This window comes from Arachis ipaensis, chromosome B4 (genome assembly GCF_059453495.1).
Source record: "Arachis ipaensis isolate K30076 ecotype BB chromosome B4, ASM5945349v1, whole genome shotgun sequence".
NCBI lineage: Eukaryota > Viridiplantae > Streptophyta > Magnoliopsida > Fabales > Fabaceae > Arachis > Arachis ipaensis.
The window spans coordinates 26,417,482-26,439,199 of NC_142439.1; the positions used below are offsets into that span (position 1 = coordinate 26,417,482).

At 27.9% G+C, this 21,718-nt stretch overlaps 1 protein-coding gene across 1 annotated transcript; it reads left to right on the forward strand.

Moving 5' to 3' along the window:
- Positions 1-15,042: 15,042 nt before the first annotated feature.
- LOC107639198 (uncharacterized) lies at positions 15,043-18,303 on the forward strand. The gene is made up of 3 exons (XM_016342653.3): positions 15,043-15,716; positions 16,493-16,746; positions 17,405-18,303. The coding sequence occupies exons 2-3, from the start codon at positions 16,495-16,497 to the stop codon at positions 18,023-18,025; spliced, it is 873 nt and encodes a 290-aa protein (XP_016198139.1). The 5' UTR covers positions 15,043-15,716; positions 16,493-16,494; the 3' UTR covers positions 18,026-18,303.
- Positions 18,304-21,718: the final 3,415 nt, after the last annotated feature.

A 21,718-nucleotide genomic window follows, 5' to 3' on the forward strand; every position in this document is an offset into this window, starting at 1 on the left:
ACACTTCGGAAATAGATAAAAGCTCCCCGGACGCAAAACACTCCACAAAAAAATCTAAGAATAGATTTTCTTCTTCACTCCTTTTCACAGTCTCCAAATTTTGCATTGGTTTCGGGCACCAATATAGGGAGAACTTTTCAATTAACTCACCATCCAAATAGAAAGGGTATTTGGTTTCTGAAGACCAAACATTTACAAACCTAGACTTGAAACTTTTGAAAAAAAGATTTATATAACAAAAATACAGAATGACCCGGGAAGCTACCAAAGTTGATCCACGGACCTTTTCCCAATCCCTTGGAATGAAACAAAGAAAAGAAAGCATTAAGAGACGCGGGAAACTCCAAAAAAGCCATTAAAGATTCAAATGCTCGCAAAAAAGCCCAAGAATTTGGGTGTAGTTGCGAAAGAGCATAGTTCAGCTGCATCAAAACCTTACACTTGAAATCAGAAAAAGGAAACTTCAAATGAAGCTCTGTCAAACATGGAGTATATATGTAGAAATATGTCCAGTCTCCCCTCTTCTCACAAACCCTCACTTTACTACCACAAGGAAGTATTTCTACACCAATAGCAAAATCATCTTTAACTAACTTCAAAGCTTTAAGCTCATGCAGCGACTCAGTATTGCAATATGCAGAAGCGCGATGCTTCACATCAACATGCACCCAATTATAAATATTTTTCCTTTTAACCTCTGCCACTTTTTCCTTTTCTCTAGTCATGACCGAAACAAAAAATGAAGAAAAGAACAAGAGACACTAACATTTTGACGTTATGTCTCTTTCCACACCCAAACAAAAAGACCAAATTAAAAAGTTGTCTTTTTCTAACATAGATACGGCAATAAAGCAAACAAATCCACTACCTTACACCCAGAAACGCACAAGAATTTATTACAACACAATCCACGAAGTTATAATAATTTTTTATTATTATTATTATTATTATTATTATTATTATTATTATTATTATTATTATTATTACAAAGCCAAAAACCCAAGCTTGCCAAAAGACAACGCGCGTTGAGTTTGGGGGCTCATAATATATAACTATCTTAAATCGAGGTATAACTGCTTAGGAAAAGTTCAACTTGCTAACGTAAGTTCGGCAAGTCAAATTTGGGGATTGTGTACCGTATCCCTTATAGATCGGGTGAACTGAGTTATATCTCGGCAAAACTAAAACAATAACCGTGCACTGTAACAAATCCCTCCCCATATCTCGAACATTCCTAAGATCTTGGCTTCTGAGAACTCGGAAAAAATCAACGGCTAATTTATCTATAACGACTATAAATAAAAATTCTAAGCCGAGGATATGGGGCAGAAAAACAAAGAGCATAACACATATTTACTCTCTTTACTTAAAAGATATTTCGTTGATTTGAGTGTCGGAGTCCCTTTTGCAGGTTTTATGTCCGAATTTGAATTCTAAAAATTACTTCCTTACTAATTAAGAGGTTCCAAAAACTTACAGAATAACATAGAACTGACCTATAACACAGAAGAATATCCTTGACAGAACAAAACTAATCACATTTCTAATGTCGTTCACCACCACAGTTAAAAAGCATAGCAATAAGAAAAATCTTTCGGACAACATGCATTATTATATGCAGGTAAATTATTTTGTGGAAGCTAAGATTGATACCATTTCAAAAGTGATAACATTTACTGTCTAATTTAATGTATCCTTACTTGCTACTCCGGTTGGTGGCATTTACATTATCGTTATATGATAAGATATACTTAATATAAAATAAAATTTAATTTTAATATATTAATTATGTAAAATATTTTATACAATTATCTAATTATAATTATATTAGTTCTTTTTAAATAATTATTTATATAATTAATATAAAAATAACTATTATTTAATGTATAAAATTATTTTATACGAATTGTGATAAAGATAAATCTATTACCACTGTTAACTTATTGTGGTTTTACTTTAAGTGAGAATTAACTTTATTCAATAATATATAATAAAAAAGTGGGTCAATCCAATATATAAATTCAAACTACATCACTCAAATAATTTTTCTAAATATATATAATAATTATATATATAAAGTTAGGCATGATGTTCATAAGGGTCCCTCTTTTCTGTAGCAATAATGTGCTGCGTTGGCCATTGATCAATCAATGAAAGAGGGATTTTTTTAACAAAAAAAAAAAAAAAGTATACTTGGCATGCTTAATCAAAAAGCTCAATATCTAGAGTCAATTGCTTCTTTAATCAGCCAACAAGAGGATTATTATTAGTGAAGCCACATGATTAAAGGGAGGAAAAAATAAAAATAAAAATCTTTACCCAATTAACAAACTGATCCCAAAACATGTCAAATCAGAAAGTGAACACATTAGATCTTCTGCACCGGTTGGAACTTGGAAACAACATGATAAGAAGAGTAACAGCTAATGTAATCCTATGAACAATTTGCAAGGTTGGGTGTGTGACAAGTGTCACTACCATAATTTTGTGACCCACCATGTCACAATTTTATTATTTTAATTTTAATTTTCTGGTAACATGCCTTATCAGCAAGGCATCCATGTGGGTGAGTGTGACCTTCTTATGAATCTATACGGATCATGACGGCTCTTAATGTGGCACCCATTTTCTGAAATCTTAAAACAAATTAAATATATTTTCTTAGGGACCAATCATACATAAAAGTTAATTTTCTCATACAGAGGGTCCCACCAAGGGGTGACCCCTACTTCTTCATGAAGATCAAATATGCTTCAGATTGGGATAGATTGAGATCCTATGCAAGTAATTAGGGCGAAGCATTAAAATTATCTTTAAAAAATGAAAATATTATAAGTCTTAGTTCATATATTTGTTAATTAAATAATTTATAATTAGAATACTCAAACTTATTCTATACTAATAAAAAAATTTAATAAGACATCAAATATATATTTTTATTTACAGTAACTAATTGATAATTAATTTTTTATGTACGCTAACATAATTAAAAAATATTGTTGAAATACTGATAAGATTATTTGTGTAAAAAAATAAAAAATAAAAATATTCACTATATTCAAGCTAAGAGCGCTAATTTATAGTTTTTCATAAGTTTTTTTTTTTTTTTTTTTGATAGATAATATTGCAGCGACATGATTCTTTAATTTTAGGTAATTTTGATACAATAAAATGGGCTATGAGATTTTGATAGGAGTATGATTTGATTTGATTTTATGATTAGCTAAAAGAAGGTTTTGTTATATAAGAAGAGTAACGAAATTGTTATAATAATTGAGAGAGAGGGAGGGAGGTGGGGGCAAATAGAAGAGCGAGAAGGACTATTCTAAAATCCAAATATGATGTATTGGTCCATATTAATCAATTTCTAGAAACGGCCAAAACTCAAATCAATAATGAATCATGTAACTAACAGGAAGCAAGTGCATAGTGATGCCAATTAAAGAAATCAAATGAAATGAACCATACGCCAATTACATGATGCAAAAGGTTTCTGTATCTGACCACCGCTTAGAGAGAGAGAGAGAGAGAGAGAGAGAGAGAGAGAGAGAGAGAGAGAGAGAGAGAGACTTTGGACTTTGGATTGACGAGTTTTCTTTTTCTAGGGTAAATAAGTATATATGTAGTACTGTGTATTAACTAAAAAAGGTTTTTAAGTTTGATTTTTAAGTAATTGCTAATTTATTATAAATGATTGCTATTGTACGTCCTTATTTTGATTTAATTATACTTCATAAAACAGGAATATTATCGTAAGATGTGGATAAGACAAATTATAACTTAAGATAAAAGTTTAGTATAATAATAGTATAAGAAATTGATTAAATAATTAAATAAATTATAAGATTACATTGTAACTAAAAGAGAGGAACATTAATCAATTTAATTTAATTAAAGAATGAGTTCACCCGTGTACTTAAATAAGTATTTAAAAATTTGAATTTTTTATTTTTAATTCATTAAATCAAAGAATACTTAAAAGATTTAATTATTTTTTGAGTTTTTATAGTTTTATCAAATTTTTAATTAAATTTTTATATTTTTTTTAAATTTAATTTCTATATTGCCTTTAATTTTGTAATTAGATGATTTTTATTTATTTGTAAATTAAAGATATTTATAATTAAAAATTTAATTAGATTTTTGACTGTATACCTTTTAAGAAAAATATTCTATTAATTTTAACGTTTTTGACATAAAAATGACCTAATTAAAAAATTAAAAATATAGTATATAGACCCAATTAAAAAAAACAAGGATATAAAGACTAACAAAATAATTAAACCTAATTAAAAATTAAAAAAAAACAATAATTAAATATATATAAATTATTACTGTAAACACTAACACAAATTATAATGGTTTTTTTATAATAAAATTTAGAAGATTCTTTATTGTTATGAAGAATATGAAAAAAATTCTTATGGTGAGTTGGGCTAAACGATTGATAAAATATTTGTTGAGAGTAAAATTAGACATACATTAAAACCAAGAATGTAATGAAAAACTAAACCCTACAAGGGGAACCCCATATTAGACGTTGTATTGAGATAATAACATTTCATAAGTGAGTTGGTATATAAACTTTTATTATAAAAAAAAGAAAGAAAGAAATGAAAGTAATTAAAATAAAGATGATGGTGCCATGGTGGTGTGAGTGAGGGGTCTACTTTGTTACGGCTTGTGCCTTGTTTAGGCTACAACGCGTGCCTTTGCATGTCCTTAATACCCCACACACAAATAATTATATGTACTTATATTTACCCTTATGGACCATTTTAAATATGTTATAAAAAGGCTAGGGATCTACATTATATTACCCCACAACTTTCATATCAATATTTTTATTCCAATTTTATTTATTTCAACGTATTTTTAAAAATTCTGATATCAAATTCTTTTTCACTCTAAAAATATTTTTTAAATTTATAATTATAAAATTTAATTTTGATATACTGATATTATTATAAAGAATTTTATACAATTATCTATGATTTTATGATTAGGTGATGGAGCAAGCAGGTAGTTCAACTTTCATTGAAAGTAGTAGATAGATCTTCAGCAATAATGAAGTTTGATGTTTCACAAACATGTAGTTGGATCTGGCCATCACCATAAAACGAAGCAAACCATACCAATTCATAAAATTATTTGGAAATGCTACGAGGCAAAACTTTTAGTATAATAATTGAAAGAATTAATTATTGTTAGGTTAAATATAAAATAAAAATAAAGAAAAAATATTGATCACTTAATTTTTTTAAAATTATTAACCAAATTAATACTACAATAATAAGAGCTTTGCTAATGTTTAAGATACCATAATTTATAAAATTTTAATAAAAATGATAATTTTTCTAAATTTTTATATATAAATCAATGTCCTTACTATACTCGTAGGATTGATGGAAGGGGCAACTAATTTAGAATTTTAAAACATTTGATATTAAAGTCAATTGATCAAATCCTCCACAATTTGTTTTTATTATGTGTATAGTTTTTATATATTAATTAAAACTTTGATTAATTTAGAATTATAATAACTTTTTCTACGTAATTTTTTTAGAAGAGTGTTAGGGGCTAGTAACTTTTGTGTTTTGTAATCATTAATTAGTCATTAATATTTTTTTTTAATAGTGTGAGATTATATCTAATTATAAAAGATTACTCATTTTTCTTTTGATAACTAAATGTTGGCCACAAAATACAAAAGTTGTTGGTCCTAGATTTTTCCATTTCTTTATTTTTATTTTTAACGAGTTTACGTATACCGCTAAACTAACAATGTTAAAATTCTCTATCATGTGTACCTTTATTATATCTGATTTTTATGCCTAAAAAAAGAAGGTTGATGATATCTTTGAGAGAACTTGGATTTTATTACTGTCATGGTGAAAGCAACTCATGACAGCAAAGAAACCATTTATGTTCAGTCAACAAGCTGGATGAATCTCAACTTTGATTTTGACAAATTCTATATATGTGACTCCACCAGCTGTGATTTAATTTTTGGCAAAAATTAAAGTGACAATTAAATCAACCCTGTTTTGTACATATGGATTATTACGAAATATATAAAATTAATATATTTTATTAGTCAATATTAATCACTGTTTTAGTGTTAACATTATTTTTTTAACTTTATTTTTTGAAAAATTTAAAGTTTAGAATTTAAGATTTTTATTTTAAATTTAATTTTTAGAAGTGAGAAAAAATGTGAATATTAAAATAAAAAAATTAATTGAAATTGCTAATATTAATTAACCGATAGAAAATTTATTTTCTAGTGAGATTAAATTATTATTTATCCCTCTCTTTTGTATTACCCAACTTTTTCTAGAAACAGACAATATAGTCACTTGGGTAATAACATCATCACTATCATAGCTCCAAGAAATAATAATGGATTGTGACATCTTTAAGGTAGCGTTTGGTGGAGAGACAGAGACGGAAAGACTGAGACTGAGAGACAGAGACTAAGAGACAGGGATTGAAATAAATCTCAGTATTCTGTTTGGTGCAAAATGGGAGACAGGAATTGAAACAAGAATGAAACTCTAATTTAATTTGCACAAAGGGTAAAATTGGAATTAACTAATTGAAATGAAAGTATTTTAGGTATAAAATGTTATTAAAGTTTCAGTCTCCATCTCTAAAAATTTCAGTCCCCCTGTGTCCCTACTTTTTGGAGGTACTGAAATACTGAAATTTTAGAGACAGAGACAGAAATTTTAGTACCAGTCTCTGAACTAACAAACACGATACTGAGTCTCAGTCTCTCAGTCTCTGTCTCAGTACCTCAAAACAAACGCTACCTAAGATATTTTTTATATATATTTTTAGGAGTTGTTATCTCCATCAAATTAAAGGGATCATGATTGAATTCTTTGGTGTTTGGGTGTTGTTGATTGTTAGGTTACATTTGCCATGTGGATGGTTCACGTGGCCAGCCTTAGCATAACAATTTAATATTTCTGTTCTTGATTACATCAATTAATTAATTAATTAATAGCATAATCTCATGCAATGATAATATTATTCATTAATCTAAAAGAAAGGATAGGCGAATAAAGGTTTGACAAAACGTATTATAAAAAATTAAAAATCAATGAACAGTAGTAGGTTCAAAGAATCATTTACAGTACTTTATATATTCATTTTGAAATGATATCATTTCAACCGAACCTACACTTGCCTGCTTTTTTAGACAATTAAATCGGAAATTTTATTAAAATGTTAAATGTCTAATCCTTTTGAGATAGGTGCTAATTTATTTCTTCAATAAAGTAAGCTAATTTTATAATATTGTTAAAGAATGAAATAAACATATGGCTTAATAATAATAAGATTTATTTGTGTACTCGGTATCGTAAAATAAAATATTATTTAAAAATTAATTTTAGCCGATAGAGTGATTAACTTATTCATGGGGTTAAAAGTTTAAATCATATTTTATATGTGTAATAATTTATAACCAATAATAAACTCTTGGCATATCGAGTTAGAAACTGTAAAAATAAAAATAAAAATATTATTAGATATTTGAGTGTCAATTAATGTATTTCTATTAAATTTAGGAGGAGTGCTACACATACAAGTCATTTTTGTTTACAAGTCTTACAAGTTGAGCTTAACACGCGCGTTACTAAACCATCTTCGCGTGTTTCATCTTCGTTTCCTTTTTTACGAAGAAGCGTGAAAACGGCGTGAATATAAATGACTTGTATGATTTGTATGGAAAAGCGTTCTCTCTTTGCCTTCGATCTCCTTCTGTTTTTTTCGATTTTCATGGTTTCTGAAATCAAGCTCTGAAATTGTTTTGAAGATGATGGAACTTCATAAATACACCCGAACGATTACAAAAATACACCCAAACGATTACAGAAATACATCTAAAGGATTATAGAAATACACCCAAACAGTTACAGAAATAAACCAAACGATTACAGAAATACACCCAAAGGATTTAAGAAATACACCCAAAGGATTTAAGAAATACACCCAATATAGGGAGAGACATTATATTTCTTCTTGAAATCAATACACCCAAAGGATTACAGAAATACACCCAAAGGATTACAAAAATACACCCAAAGGATTTAAGAAATACACCCAAAATTTGTTGAAGTACACCTTATGCATATAATTCAGAACTTTTTCTCTTTTTCCTTCTCATCTTCTGCTGTTTCTTCTTCTTCAAAAATGATTTCAGAGCTTGATGTCAAAAAACAATGGAAATCAAGAATAACGAAGAAAGAAAACAAAGAGAAAAGCACATAAATGAAGAAGAAGAACAAGAAGAGGAAGAAGAACGTGCAGCAAGAAGAAGAAGAAGGAGAAAGAGAAGGCAAGAAACGTACCTTGAATAATGTTTCTTCGTTTTTTCTGGTGATTTTGATGAAGGAGAAAGAGAAAACGAGAAGAGGAGAAGAAATTTCAATAAAAAAAGAGGGAGGAAAAGAAGAAAAAGAGACCCAGAGAAAGAAGAAGAAGAAGAAGAAGAAGAGGAAGAGGAAGAGGAAGAGAAAGTACGGAGAAAGAAAAAGAAGAAAAAGAGGCACAAAAAAAACGTGAAACGACATGTTTATAAATGATTTGTATGACTTGTATGAAAAATCACTTGTATGTGGAGAATAAGTTTAAATTTACTAAGAGCAAGAGTGACATTCATTAATATTTTTCTAAAAAATAATGTTCAATAATAATAATAACAATAATAATAATAATAATAGAGAAAATACTTGCATAAAATAGTTTTGATGTGATTCTGAAATATATTAACTTATATCATGGAGGAAAAAAGTCCGATCCAGATATAAAAAGTAAACAATAATATCTAATCAACTATATGTTCTTTTTTTTTCTTTACAAATTGGTTTAAGATTTATATAGGAGAAAATAATACTATTTAGCATGCATGTACATAATCATATAAAATTTGTATAAAAAAATTATTTGTACATATTAGAATATAAAATATATAATAAAAATATAAAAAATAACATATATATTTATATATAAATACATAATAATTAATTTTACAATTAATTTTTGAATATATATACATAATATTTTTTAATAAATAAAGAGTACCAGTAAGAGGATTTGGATAGGAACTAAATTACAAGACAGAGTGGCATGTCCACATGTGTATGAATGATGAAAGGAAATATTTGTTTAAATAGAAAAATTAAGTTCATTGTTTAATAATCAGAAACAGATCAGACCAATGGCTATGTATTGCTATGACATTTCCGGAAAATCTGAGCTTTGGAATCTTGGAGGGCCCTTTAATTTGGATTTCTAAATTAATTCTCAAGTTTCAATAGTTATTTCTATTTATGCATAAAGAACTTTTGGAGAGAATGATGATAAATGGTGTAAGAAGTTTCTATTACTTTTATGATTTCTTTCAATTATTACTGACAGCTCATTCATAAAAGCTACAATAATTTTATATAATTCACATTATCATAATCGATCTATCTAATAAGATGTATGTATTGATTAAGAAATAATAATCTAATAATTAAGGTTTAATTTTTTGGCATCATCAACAATTATTTGTTATTGGTATTTTTGTCCGTAATAATATTATAGAAATATAAATCTTTTAAATTATATCAGTTTTATTTTCACATTATAGATTATAATAAAAAAAATTTATAGAATAATTAAATTACTTTTATAAAAATATCATAAAGACAAAAGTTTCATTGCCTAAAAAGAACACTATCTCAGTAGATAAAAAAATCAAATAATAAGTTTTTTAGTTATTATTTTTACATTATAAGAGAGGCGTTGCGCTACTTACCGGCAATTTTTTTCATGATTAGGCGGCGGTTTAAAACCACTGCAAAATTAAAAGCCGGTGGCTCACCAAACCGTCCTAGTTATGGGCGCGGGGATTAGATTTGGCGGCGGTTTCTAGCAACCGCTAGTATAACCGCCGCTAAATTAGTATTTTGTGGCATCCAGTTAAAAAACTGCCGCTAAATACAAGTGCTACGATTTCGCGCATGTTTACCGAATTATGTGAAAAGTTTAACTTTTTACTAGTAATTAACTTTAATATTTATTATCTAAAATTTAAAAAAATTTAATGTGTATATTTTTATATTTAATTAATTGCTAAGTTTATTGTACAAATAAAAATAATTAATTTTTATATTTATTATTTAAATATAATATTCTATATATATATATATATATTAGAATAAAAATATTTATATTAATAATTATAAAAATAACTCAAAAATTAATTTTCTTAAAATAATTAAATCTTAATTCAAATTATTAACCACAATACTAGTATTTTTCACAAATTATATATAATATTTAAAAAAAGAGAAGTGAAAATATAGATCGAAAAAATAAGCGATAAAATTGAAACTAAATAAAAAAACTAAAATAGTATAATATAATAATATATTTTTTATGTAAATAATATTTTAGGATTATATTTAATTATAAAATTTAATATTTTTTATAATTTTATAAAATTATTTAAATTATTTTATTTTATTAATTTTTTTAAGAATAGAAAGGTAAAGAGAGACAGAAAATGAGAGAAAAGGGAGAGAGAAAGATAAAGAAGAAGAAAGAGAGATGGAATTTGTTGAGTTTAGAGGAAAAATTTTTATTTTAATTGTAATGAAAAAATATCTCATGACACATTTTGATTTATCAAATTAGTAATATAAAATATAAATTATAAGTTATATATAGAGTGGGAAGGATAGAGGGAAATAGAGAAAGGGAGTTTATTAATTTTGGGAGAAAATATTTCATTTCAATTTGAATGAGAGTGTCATGTGATACATTTTGGTTGTTAAATCAGTAATATAATAATATAATTATATTTTAATTTTAATATTTTAATTCTAATTTTAATTTATTTTTAATTGTAATTAGAGAATGTTATGTTATATATTTGATTGTTAAATTTATGATTAGTTATTGATAATGATATATAAGAGAGATAAAGTGAGAGGAGGAATAAGAAAAATAGAAGAAAGAAGAGAGAGGAGGGAGAGAACTTTTTAATTTTAAAGAAAAAAAATTTGATTTCAATCACAAAAAAAAATGATATGTGATATATTTTAATTATAAAATTAGTAATAAATAATAAATTTTTAATGTTATTAGAAAGAGAGTTTATCGCCAATGAGTAATAGCTCAAATGACATAGTCTCCCATACTCAATTAAGAGGTTGCGGGTTCGAGTCTCCTATCTTTAGTAAAAAAAAAAAAAAGAGTTTATCATCTAGAATCTAAAGTGAGAAGTGAGAAAAGTCAGTGAAGCCATGTTTTTATTTTATTTTATTTTATTTTTTCATATATATATATATATATATATATATATATAGTTTCTTTCCCTACCCTACACAGGAAAAAAAGTTATGCAAGCGTTTTCCATTTTCAATGAAGGCATTATTTTTGGCCTCATTCCTTAGAGGGAAATAATTCAAAAGCATGATGAGTTCCACTGCAAACTGCAAAGCATTGCTTTTATGCGTTTATAATTAAAGAATCAGAAAAGGAAGTCTGAGTTTAATTTTATTTGTTAAATTTTGTAAAAAAAATGTTATATGTGTTACCTTAAACGTTGATATGAATAATATTTTTAGTTCTTAAATGAAGGAGAACAATTAATCAAATTTCCTAGGAGTATAATTAGATTTATCCTTTTAAATTAAGGGATTTCTTTCGGTATTTTATAAATAATTTTCTTTATATAAAAATGCTGATATTATTATAAAATTATTTATCTCAAAAGTTTGACTTTTTTAGTTGTTTGCATGAATTTTTGCATAAATTTTTTTATTTGTCTTATTAATTTTTTTATTTTTTTAAATTAACAAAAATTAAATTATAGACATTTTTATCATAAAATTTTTAATATTATATAATTCATTATCTCAAAAGTTTAAATTAATAAATAGAAGTATATGAATGATAATATACTTTATATATACCTTTTATATATTTAATAGTTGTGATTTCACAAAGTTTTAAAAAAAATTAAAAGTATTTCAAAAGTTTATAATTTAGTAGTAGAATATATGATTAATTTTGAGACACAAATAAGTAATGATAACGATACTCAAAATTTTATGAGAGAATACTATAGGAACACCCCCTTAGGTTAAATTAAAGTTCACATAAACAATCCAACCAAAAATCTTAAATGGCAATGTGTCTCTCCACTTAGGTCAACTCTTTCATTCATTTCTTCTATAATAAATATGAGACATATCCTTTCATACCAAGTAAACGAAAAAATCTTCTTCTAAAAAATTATAGTCATTTCAAATATTTTATTTTGGCCAACTCTTTGATATTTAAAAAAATGGACAAAAATATAGATAAATTTTTATACGGTAGATAGATGTATACTTTAATTTTTTAATGAATCATTTATACACACTAATATCAAGTTTTATTGTCATTTCTATTTTTTTGTCGTCTGGATAGATTTTTTGTCAATAGTGACTGCCAAGTGACTCTGTATATGATGTGATATAACCTATAAAGTACGGACACTTCGCTGAGTTATCGTGTCTGCGTGTCGGACACATTTCAGACACGACACTCATCGACACTCGTCCAACACGCGTGTCTGCTATGTCCAACCGTGTCTTAATAAAAAATAAAAAATTCTTCTCCGGACACGTCTGGACACACCTAAATACCATTACATGTCCGCATGTCCAGTCTTATTCTTAATATATATTCTTAAAATAAATTTAGATATAGTATATATTATTATTTATTAAAACAAAAAATATTTTAAATACTTGATATAATTAAAATAAGACATTAAAAATAATTAAAATTTTAATTTATATTTTAATATCAATAAAATATCAAAATATCATTACAATTTATCTAAAAAATACTTTATATTTTATATATATGCAGGTCCCCGTGTCATGTAAGATTTTAAAATTCGCGTGTCGACGTGTCCTGTATCGTGTCGTGTCCTGTGTCCGTGCATCATAGGATATAACCTTTTTGATAATACAGTAAAAACTAAATAATAAATTATTAAATTTGTTAAAATTTAATAATAATAAAAAGATTTGCAAGTGATGTAGGATCTTCATTCTCTTCCTTCTTTCTCCAAAATTTACTTTAAATATAGTTCTAACAGTTACATCCCTTGATTCACATTCACTTTTTGGAGAAGGAAAGAAAATAATGAAGACTCTAAATTATTTATAAAATTATTTTATTCAAATTTAACAAATTCAATAATTTATGATTTAGTTTTCAATGCATCATCATTAAAAGGGTCACATCACACAATGCATAAGTCGGCTAAAAAATTTAGATATGCCATGCGTATGTGTTATGCATTACTATGGAGGATGGGGTGCTATACATGAATGTGGGACAGAAGAAATCGGACCATCCGAATTCTATTAAAAAAAATTGAATTACCAAATCGGATGGTCCGAGTTGTGAGAGAGAAAAAATTTAAAATTTGCCATTAACAAATCGGACCGTCCGATTAGTGTTTTTTTTTAATACAAAGAAAACGGACTCTCCGAATTGATATACAAAATATTTTTTCGAAAACGTGAGTTGGTATAAAAGAAAACGGACCCTCCATGTTCCTGTATTCAACTCCCTCGATCCGAGTTGTACTCCCCTAATACCACATGCAGGTAGAGCTCCTGTACTCTCCATAAGACTGCAACACACCAACCTCTCCTCCATATTAAAAATAAAAAGTGGAATAAGTCACCTGGCAGTCACTACTATTGAAACAATTACTCAGACGACAAAAAGATAAAAATGACAATGGTGCTTGATATTGTTCAATATAGATAAGTCATTAAAAAATTAAAGTGTATATCTTTACTATGTGAAAATTCATGTGTACTTTTGTCTATTTTTTTTTATTTTGATGCTGAAATTATCAAACTTATTTTATAAGATAAATATTAAATGTTTTTATATTTTTAAATTAAATATTAATTTTTAAATTCTTTTAACAAATTAAACACCAAAGTTTAGATATTGTAATAACAATGAACTTTTATTTTTATTTTCTTTTTCAAATAGTGAGAGAAGAAGCATATAAAATGCATAATCCAACCTAGATCCTCTAAAAGAGATAACAATGAATGTGCATGGTGATTGGTCATGGCCCCTCCATTGAATGAGTATGGAAGCAGTCACTATCAACCTCAAATCCCTAAGCACATGGAATTTTAGTTTTACTGCTCCCAAATGCAAAATAATTCATCATAGGGAATCCAATCATAACACCTGAGATTGGTACCCTCATAATAGTGAAGAAAAAAAAATCTTATCAAGACCTATATATATAAGTAACAAGATGATGACCTAGATAATGTTCCTTCATGTACGGAAAGAATAATAATATAATCCATCTCTAAACAATAAAAAATTGAAACTAAAAATATAAATATAAATATTTAGGAGAGAGAAGATAAATAAGAGGTTGAAATCATAAATTGATGAAAATTGCAAGTTGCAAGACATAGCTATCTCTATAGGAAATGAGCACTAATAAGTTTGATTGTTGGTTCATTTCATTTTATGCATATCTTGATTACAAGTACCTGCAAAGAATTTGTCTGGAATATCTTCTTCATTGGCCTACAATGGCTCATGTTTTAGGACTGTCTCTTGTTTTTATTATGCAACTTTGTGGTCCCCACTTCAACACAATTAAACAAATGCTATAATATTTTCATACCTCATACATTCTTAAATAGGTATTTGCATTAATTTCTTTTTTAATAATATCTAAATTTTATTATTAGAAATTTGACTAATTTTATTTAAAAAATATAATTTTCTCATTTACTACATATATTATAACAAGTCAATTTCCCTACTTACTTTAACACGTTAGATTTTACGATTTTATTTTTAAAAATAAAAATAATGATAAAATTTTTCATATCCACCCATCAAAATATATTCGCAAAAATATATATATATATATATATATATATATTACATGTAAGATAAATTTCGTTAAACTTCACATATATTTTTCTTATCTCCAAAACTTGAATTTAAAACTATTTAAAGACTAAATTATGTAGTATTTAATCTAATTCTGTGATAATACTATTTTATATTTAATTGTTAAGTATTGATGAATAACCAAAATAAATAAACCAAATAGACTAGATGTTACAATACAAAATATTCATATATAATATAATAATGTGAACAATCTCTCTCTCTCTCTCTCACAACATCAAAGAAGCACTCACACATATGCAGACACATTGGTGCTCCAGCTTTTCCTTTGCATCCTTCCATCACAGCCTGTCAAAGCTGAATTATTAACTCCCCAAATCCAAATATCATTAGTTTCATATTTTTTTTTTCTTAAAAAACAAAAAGAAATTAGAGCTCTATATGTTTTGGTTTCTTGTTTCTAAGTTGAAAGAAAGGGTTGAACTAACTGTGCCAAACAAAGAGATTTCATTTGCTGCTCTCTCTCTCTCTTCTCTTTCAGCTTTTCTTTCTCCAAACATTTTATGCACTCTACTGTTCTTGGATTCATCCGTCCTTGTTGTGTTTTAACAATGATTTAAGGAAGAGGAAAAAAAAAAAAAGAATCATGAGATTATTGTGCAAAAATGCTACCATGAAGAGGGAAAAAGATGTTCAATAAACTTCATCAGAGGAAGCTTCAATCTTGCTACTTCTTATTATCACAGGTAATAATTAATCAACTACTCCAATATATCATGATCTTTTAATTTGCATTAACATTTTTATTGTCAATTTTCTTGAATAGGATAAAAAAGCCTAGTAGCTATTTTTCTCTTTCTTTTCTTTTGTTTTCATAGATCCACATAAAATGGCTACACACCTAATGTTCCATATTTCATGATTCTTTCTTCTTCTAATGTTTTGGTTCCACTTTTGAGCCTTTCAATGCAAATTCTCTCTGTCCCCTCTCTTATACTTTTTTTTTTTTGTTAGTACAGGTTCCCCTGTTTTGACAAATTCTTTAACTTAGCCAACAAATTAGTACTATTACTATATATGGCTTGAATCTATGCACCAAAAAAGGCACCAACAAAATCTTATTGCATGTTATTAACTTATATGATATTATGAGGCTTAAATTATGTCTAGTTTCTTTGGGATTTTCCTATATCCTATATATCTTTGTTCTTTAGGAGTTTCTTCACTTTCTTTCTTCACTTGAATTCAATTGAATTATGATATGACTTTATTACCTATTTATTGGGGTCAAAACTTTCTTAAGATCTGAATTTTCAGCTTCCATCAATATTTGGTATCTAGATATTAAATCAAACTCTCAAACATTTGTGGCCACCACTTGAATTATCAAATTAAAAAAAAAAAACCTATTGATTGACATTAATTCCAGATTAAGACATGACATGTTTCATTTCTTAGTTAGAAATTTTAATTTTGATTTTTTAGTATATATAATAATTATATATGTACATTTTTTTTTCAGGAATGGGAACTAAAATTGAGTATTCCATAAATCTTCTAGCAACCTCAGTAGACAGCAAGAATTTCACTAATGATGCTGGTGGGGATGTGTGGGAGCATTTTCAGAACAAATCACTGACTAATAACAACAACAAACACTTCAACAAAATTGGAGACAACAAATTACAAGATTCCATGGATATGATTCCTGACAGGAACAACATTGAATCCATCAAAAGGACAATGCAGATGCATGAAGACATCTTCAAAAACCAGGTACCATGATCATCTTAATTACATCTTTTAACTTCTTTGGTTGTAGATTCATGACCATAAATGATTGAATGAGAGCATTTCAATTTCCAAAAGAGACTTTTCATTTCTTTTTAGGAATTAATCCACTGTATGTACTATGATTGCTTCAAATGTGCAACCATAGTTTCCATTTTGGTAACTATTTTGAAGACAGAAATACAGAAACATGTGATTTTTTTTTTTTAATTTTTACCTGTCTCAGTATTTTTTGTCTTGAGATACTTACCGAATATAATCTTATAATATTCCTATACCGATCATTTCTGACCTCATTATGTAGTTTCTATTTTGATAACTATCTTAGGATAGAAATACAGAAACATTTGATTTTTTTTTCAATTTTATCTATCTCGATATTTTCTGTTTTGAAATACTTACCGAACATATAACGTTTTTATACCAATTATTGTGACATCATCAGCATTAGTGTAATGATAACTTTAAGTAATGCTGGCATCTGTATCCATGATCATAGTTTAATCATTCTCATTTTATTAATAATTTGTTTAGAATTTCCTAGCAGCCACCCCATGTGAATTCATTATTGCCAATGTTGTTGAATTCTCTTACCAAATCCCATAGAGAATTCATTATAAATAATTGGAATATGTATATATAGGTAAGGGAACTTCACAGGGTGTACAGTGTGCAAAAGATGATGATGGATGAACTCAAAAATGAAATCAGACAAAAGAAACTTTGGAAAAACTTTCAACAAAGTACATTCCACAATAATGTTCAATCTTTGAGAGAGGATCTATGCTCAAAGGAAAGGAGTGGAAGCTGTTCTGCTTCTGGTGATACAATGAGAAAGCAAAAGGGTTTTGATCTTGAAAGGCCTCTTGCTGAGGAAGTAGCCGTTTTCGCCACCGCCGAAGAAGCTGAGGCTGCAGCTGGGGCAGGAACAAGAAACAATGATGATGAAGAAATGGAAGTGGATTTGACATTAAGCATTGGAGGAAGCCATCATATTAACAAGAATAATTATGATACTGATAATAATAATAATAATAGTAAGAACAAGAAGAAGGGACATTGCATGGTTCCATTAGGATTCTCAGACTCATCAAGAAACAATTATGGGAAAATTAAGGAGCTTATGAATTCATCTGTGTCTTTCCAATCAGATAGAGATTGCAGTGACCCTACAACACCAATGAGCAGCTCAAGTGTCACATATGATCAAGAAAGAGAAAGAAAAGGGCCTCATTGGCTTTCTCAAGGTTTAAAGCTTAATTAATTAATTGAATAGGCCTTTAATTTTTAACTAAACTTGTTTCATTGTTGTATCCTTTTTTTTTTCCCTCTCTATACTGAAGAACATGGACCACTGAATTTATATGGTTCATGTGTTCATTTCTAGATTAGTTTTCTTTTTTTTTTTTTTGTTTAATTTATCCCAATAATTATGGATAGACTCATCATCATACACCAACTTCTGAGTGGCCTTTATGTAAATAGGTAGAGTTAATTAGTATGTAATGCATCTTAAATTATAATTACTTTACTTCAATTTCATTTCTTGTCTAACATGTTACTTTGAAATCTAAATGTTGTTATGTGAAGGCTTAATCAATCTATAAGTACTGTTGGGAACTTGCTGTGAATTTTACAAGGAATGTACATTCTTACTATAACTGTATCACATCAAAATATCATCCCATTTTCATTTCTTAATTTTGTTGTATGAATATTATTTATATATATAAAAGATAGTCTTGGTTCTGATTTATTTTCAGTTTCAAGATTTTATAATAGATACAATGAAAACAAGAATTAAATTAAAAATAAAATAAAAAATATATAAGACTTTAATTTCGATATGGAAACGATTCATTTCATAAATATATATATTTTTATCAATTAAGTAATTAATAAGAAAATAATTACTTTTACTGTGGTGAAATATATAATTGAATGTCTTGTATAGAGTAAATTTTTAATACTTAATAATTTCTGGGATTCAAGCTATTATCCAATGTGGTCTTCGAGATTTTAATTTTATTATTGTAGTCCCCTAAATACAACTTGGGGCACCATAGTAATCTCTAAGCATCTTTCTGGTGATGAGTCAGTTGTCGCAGTGCTGACGTGGCATCCCCTTGCCACACTGGATGGTGCAACGGCTAGCTTAGCTGGCAACATTGCGATTTGGACCCAATTCGATTTTTCCCTCTCTATTTAACCCTAATTTCCCAAATCTTCGCAGCGACTTTGTTCTTCTTCTTCCTCCATTTCTTCACATTCTTCTTATGAATGATGGATGGTGGTAGCACTACACTTGGATGCTCTATTCGCTCACCATCTAGTGGGTACTGGACAAAAATGTAAAATATGTGCAGAAACTCGCGAGTGTGAAAATAGTGCGGTTGTGGTTGTCGTCCTGTTCTCAGGTGGTCTAAAATACATTCAAATCCAAACACTTCTTTTAGTTGTCCTAATTATAATGTGAGTTAACATTATTACATGTGTTGACATTATTATCTATGTTGCTATCAATCTTTTTCTTGTCACTGTTTATTTTTTTTTAGATTTGAGTGAGTTTGTTATATGTTTGGTTGATTACAGATAAGTGGGAAGGGATGATGTGAATTTTTTGTGTGGGTAGAAATTAGACAGGATGAATCGATTGAAAAATCATAATCTATTGGAGACAATAATAAAATTAATATGAACTTTGATTGAAGACTTGGAAGATTAGAGAAAGATGCTAGGAGTAAAAAATTGGTTGTCCAATTTTTAGTGGTACTTGTGTCTATAGTGTTGATTGTGATCCTATATTGTAAATTATGAGCCAAAAGAGTTAGTGGTTAATGTATATTGAATTAATGATGAGTGAAAATATGAAAACTTGCTTATGGAATAAAAATATGCTGAATGGTCTTTGTTGATGTAATGAAAACCTGTTTAATCAAGAATTTAATATAATTTGTTCATTCTAGAAAAAAAAGTGTACTAGAGAAGGCAGTATAAGTAATTCAAAGCATAAAGCATGATAGTATTAACATAAATATCATGGTTCAATCCAAATTACTCAATCACGCATAAAATATCTATATAATGGTAGTGTATTAAAGAAAGTAGCCACAATCAAAGAGCTTTACAACAAAACCTAAAAGATTATACCAAAATATAAATTTTTACAGTAAAATAGAAAATCCTATACACATTAAGTTAAAGCCTTCAAAGTCTTCATTTATTTTTTTTTTTTGAGCCTTAAATCCTGGAGTTAGGACGAATTTTAAAAAATTGACAAATCTTGATGCAGTCCTTAAACTAACACTCTGCATGAAATTAACTGGGCCAAAGATTAGTAGTAGAGAGAATCTTCTTAGAGACAACTTTGGAGGCCTTATGAGTCTAGCCACCTATATCAATAAAAAGAATCATTAGTCATCAATCACCATTCACATGAATCAAATAAAGCTGTGTATGTAAATATTTAAAAACCTATTGATAATCTTCTGACTCAGAGACAGTAGATTAAGATAAATCTATCTCTACAGATTGTGCATCAGAACCAATTGGAGCATTCACAGGAGATTGCACAACTTGATTATTATCTCCAGTACCTTGGTCATTATCATGTTGAGGCTGCTCAGATGCAGGAACACCTCCTTCATTTTTCTAATTCTTAGCAGCATTAGTCACCTTTTTTTTTCTTGCAGCCTCTTCTTGTGTGTCCTTTTTTATTACAGAAGCTATATGTAAAGGTTCCTTGTTTCCTCTTTAGATGAACTTTATTTCCACTTTTACTATCAAGTTTAGGATTAGGTTTGGTCTTCTTAGATTCTCCTCCACCTTTTTTATTTGCATCCATTATTCTTTTCATCTGTAATTTTTCTAGTTTTTTTTAATCTTTGGTATATAAAGTCTATTATATTCCTTTATTTTTTTTTCATAATGGTTGGCTAGAAATGGGATTAATATAATGATTATATGTTTTTTTATATGTATCCATGGTTAGCCATCTATGATAAAATTATTCTGGTGGCTTGTTAACCTAAGAAAGTGCAGCACATGCATGCACACACATAATACTTACATATGAGCAACAACGAAGATTATTTATGACATGCTTAATGATATACTTTTTAAAGAATTAGCTGGGATACATTGCAAAAATAAAATAAATTACCTGTTAGCATTCAAAATTGACAGGTACATAGTCTTTTTCCTAAGTTTACTACATGGTTAGTTGGGTAGATATGAATCTTAAATTTTTCATATCTATTATTCCTTATCTAAATTGGCTTCCAACTCTTAAACTCTTTTCTGATTTTCTCCAATCTACTCTTTATAACTGGTGTGAAGACCTCAACATGATTGTTTAATTTCACCGTTTTCTTGGCTATAGCCCGCATTACAAACATTCTAACTTCCTCCAACAATGTTATTATGGATTTTTCTTTTGTATCCTTGATCTTTGCGTTGTCCGACTTTGGTTTATGGCTGAATGAGCTCCTAGTTCATGTCTCCATTGGCCATTTATCTAAATATGTCCATGCATCCTTATTTAGTCTCTTTATCTTGTCCATTTCATCCCTAAACTCTTGATATATTGTCGCCCTTACACATTCCCACAGAAGCCCCTTAGTTGTAAGTCCTTTCAACTTTTGTTGAATTTATCCATAAATGTCAAACGTAGAAACGGTGATGCACCCTAGGCATCACATCTTGAACTGCTTCGATCAATCCCTGGAAACCATAAACATAGCAGAATTCAGTAGTCATAAAAAACTCACTTAAATGTGTACATATAATAGTCTCCAAGATTAGCACTCGATACTCATAATAGTCCCTAACATGCATACATAATACAAATAATAGCCCCTAAGTCACATGCATAATAATACCCATAAAAGCACATCAGTCCTAGATGGCATACATACTCTCAACCATATACAATGAGAAACTAATTCTTATTATTCAA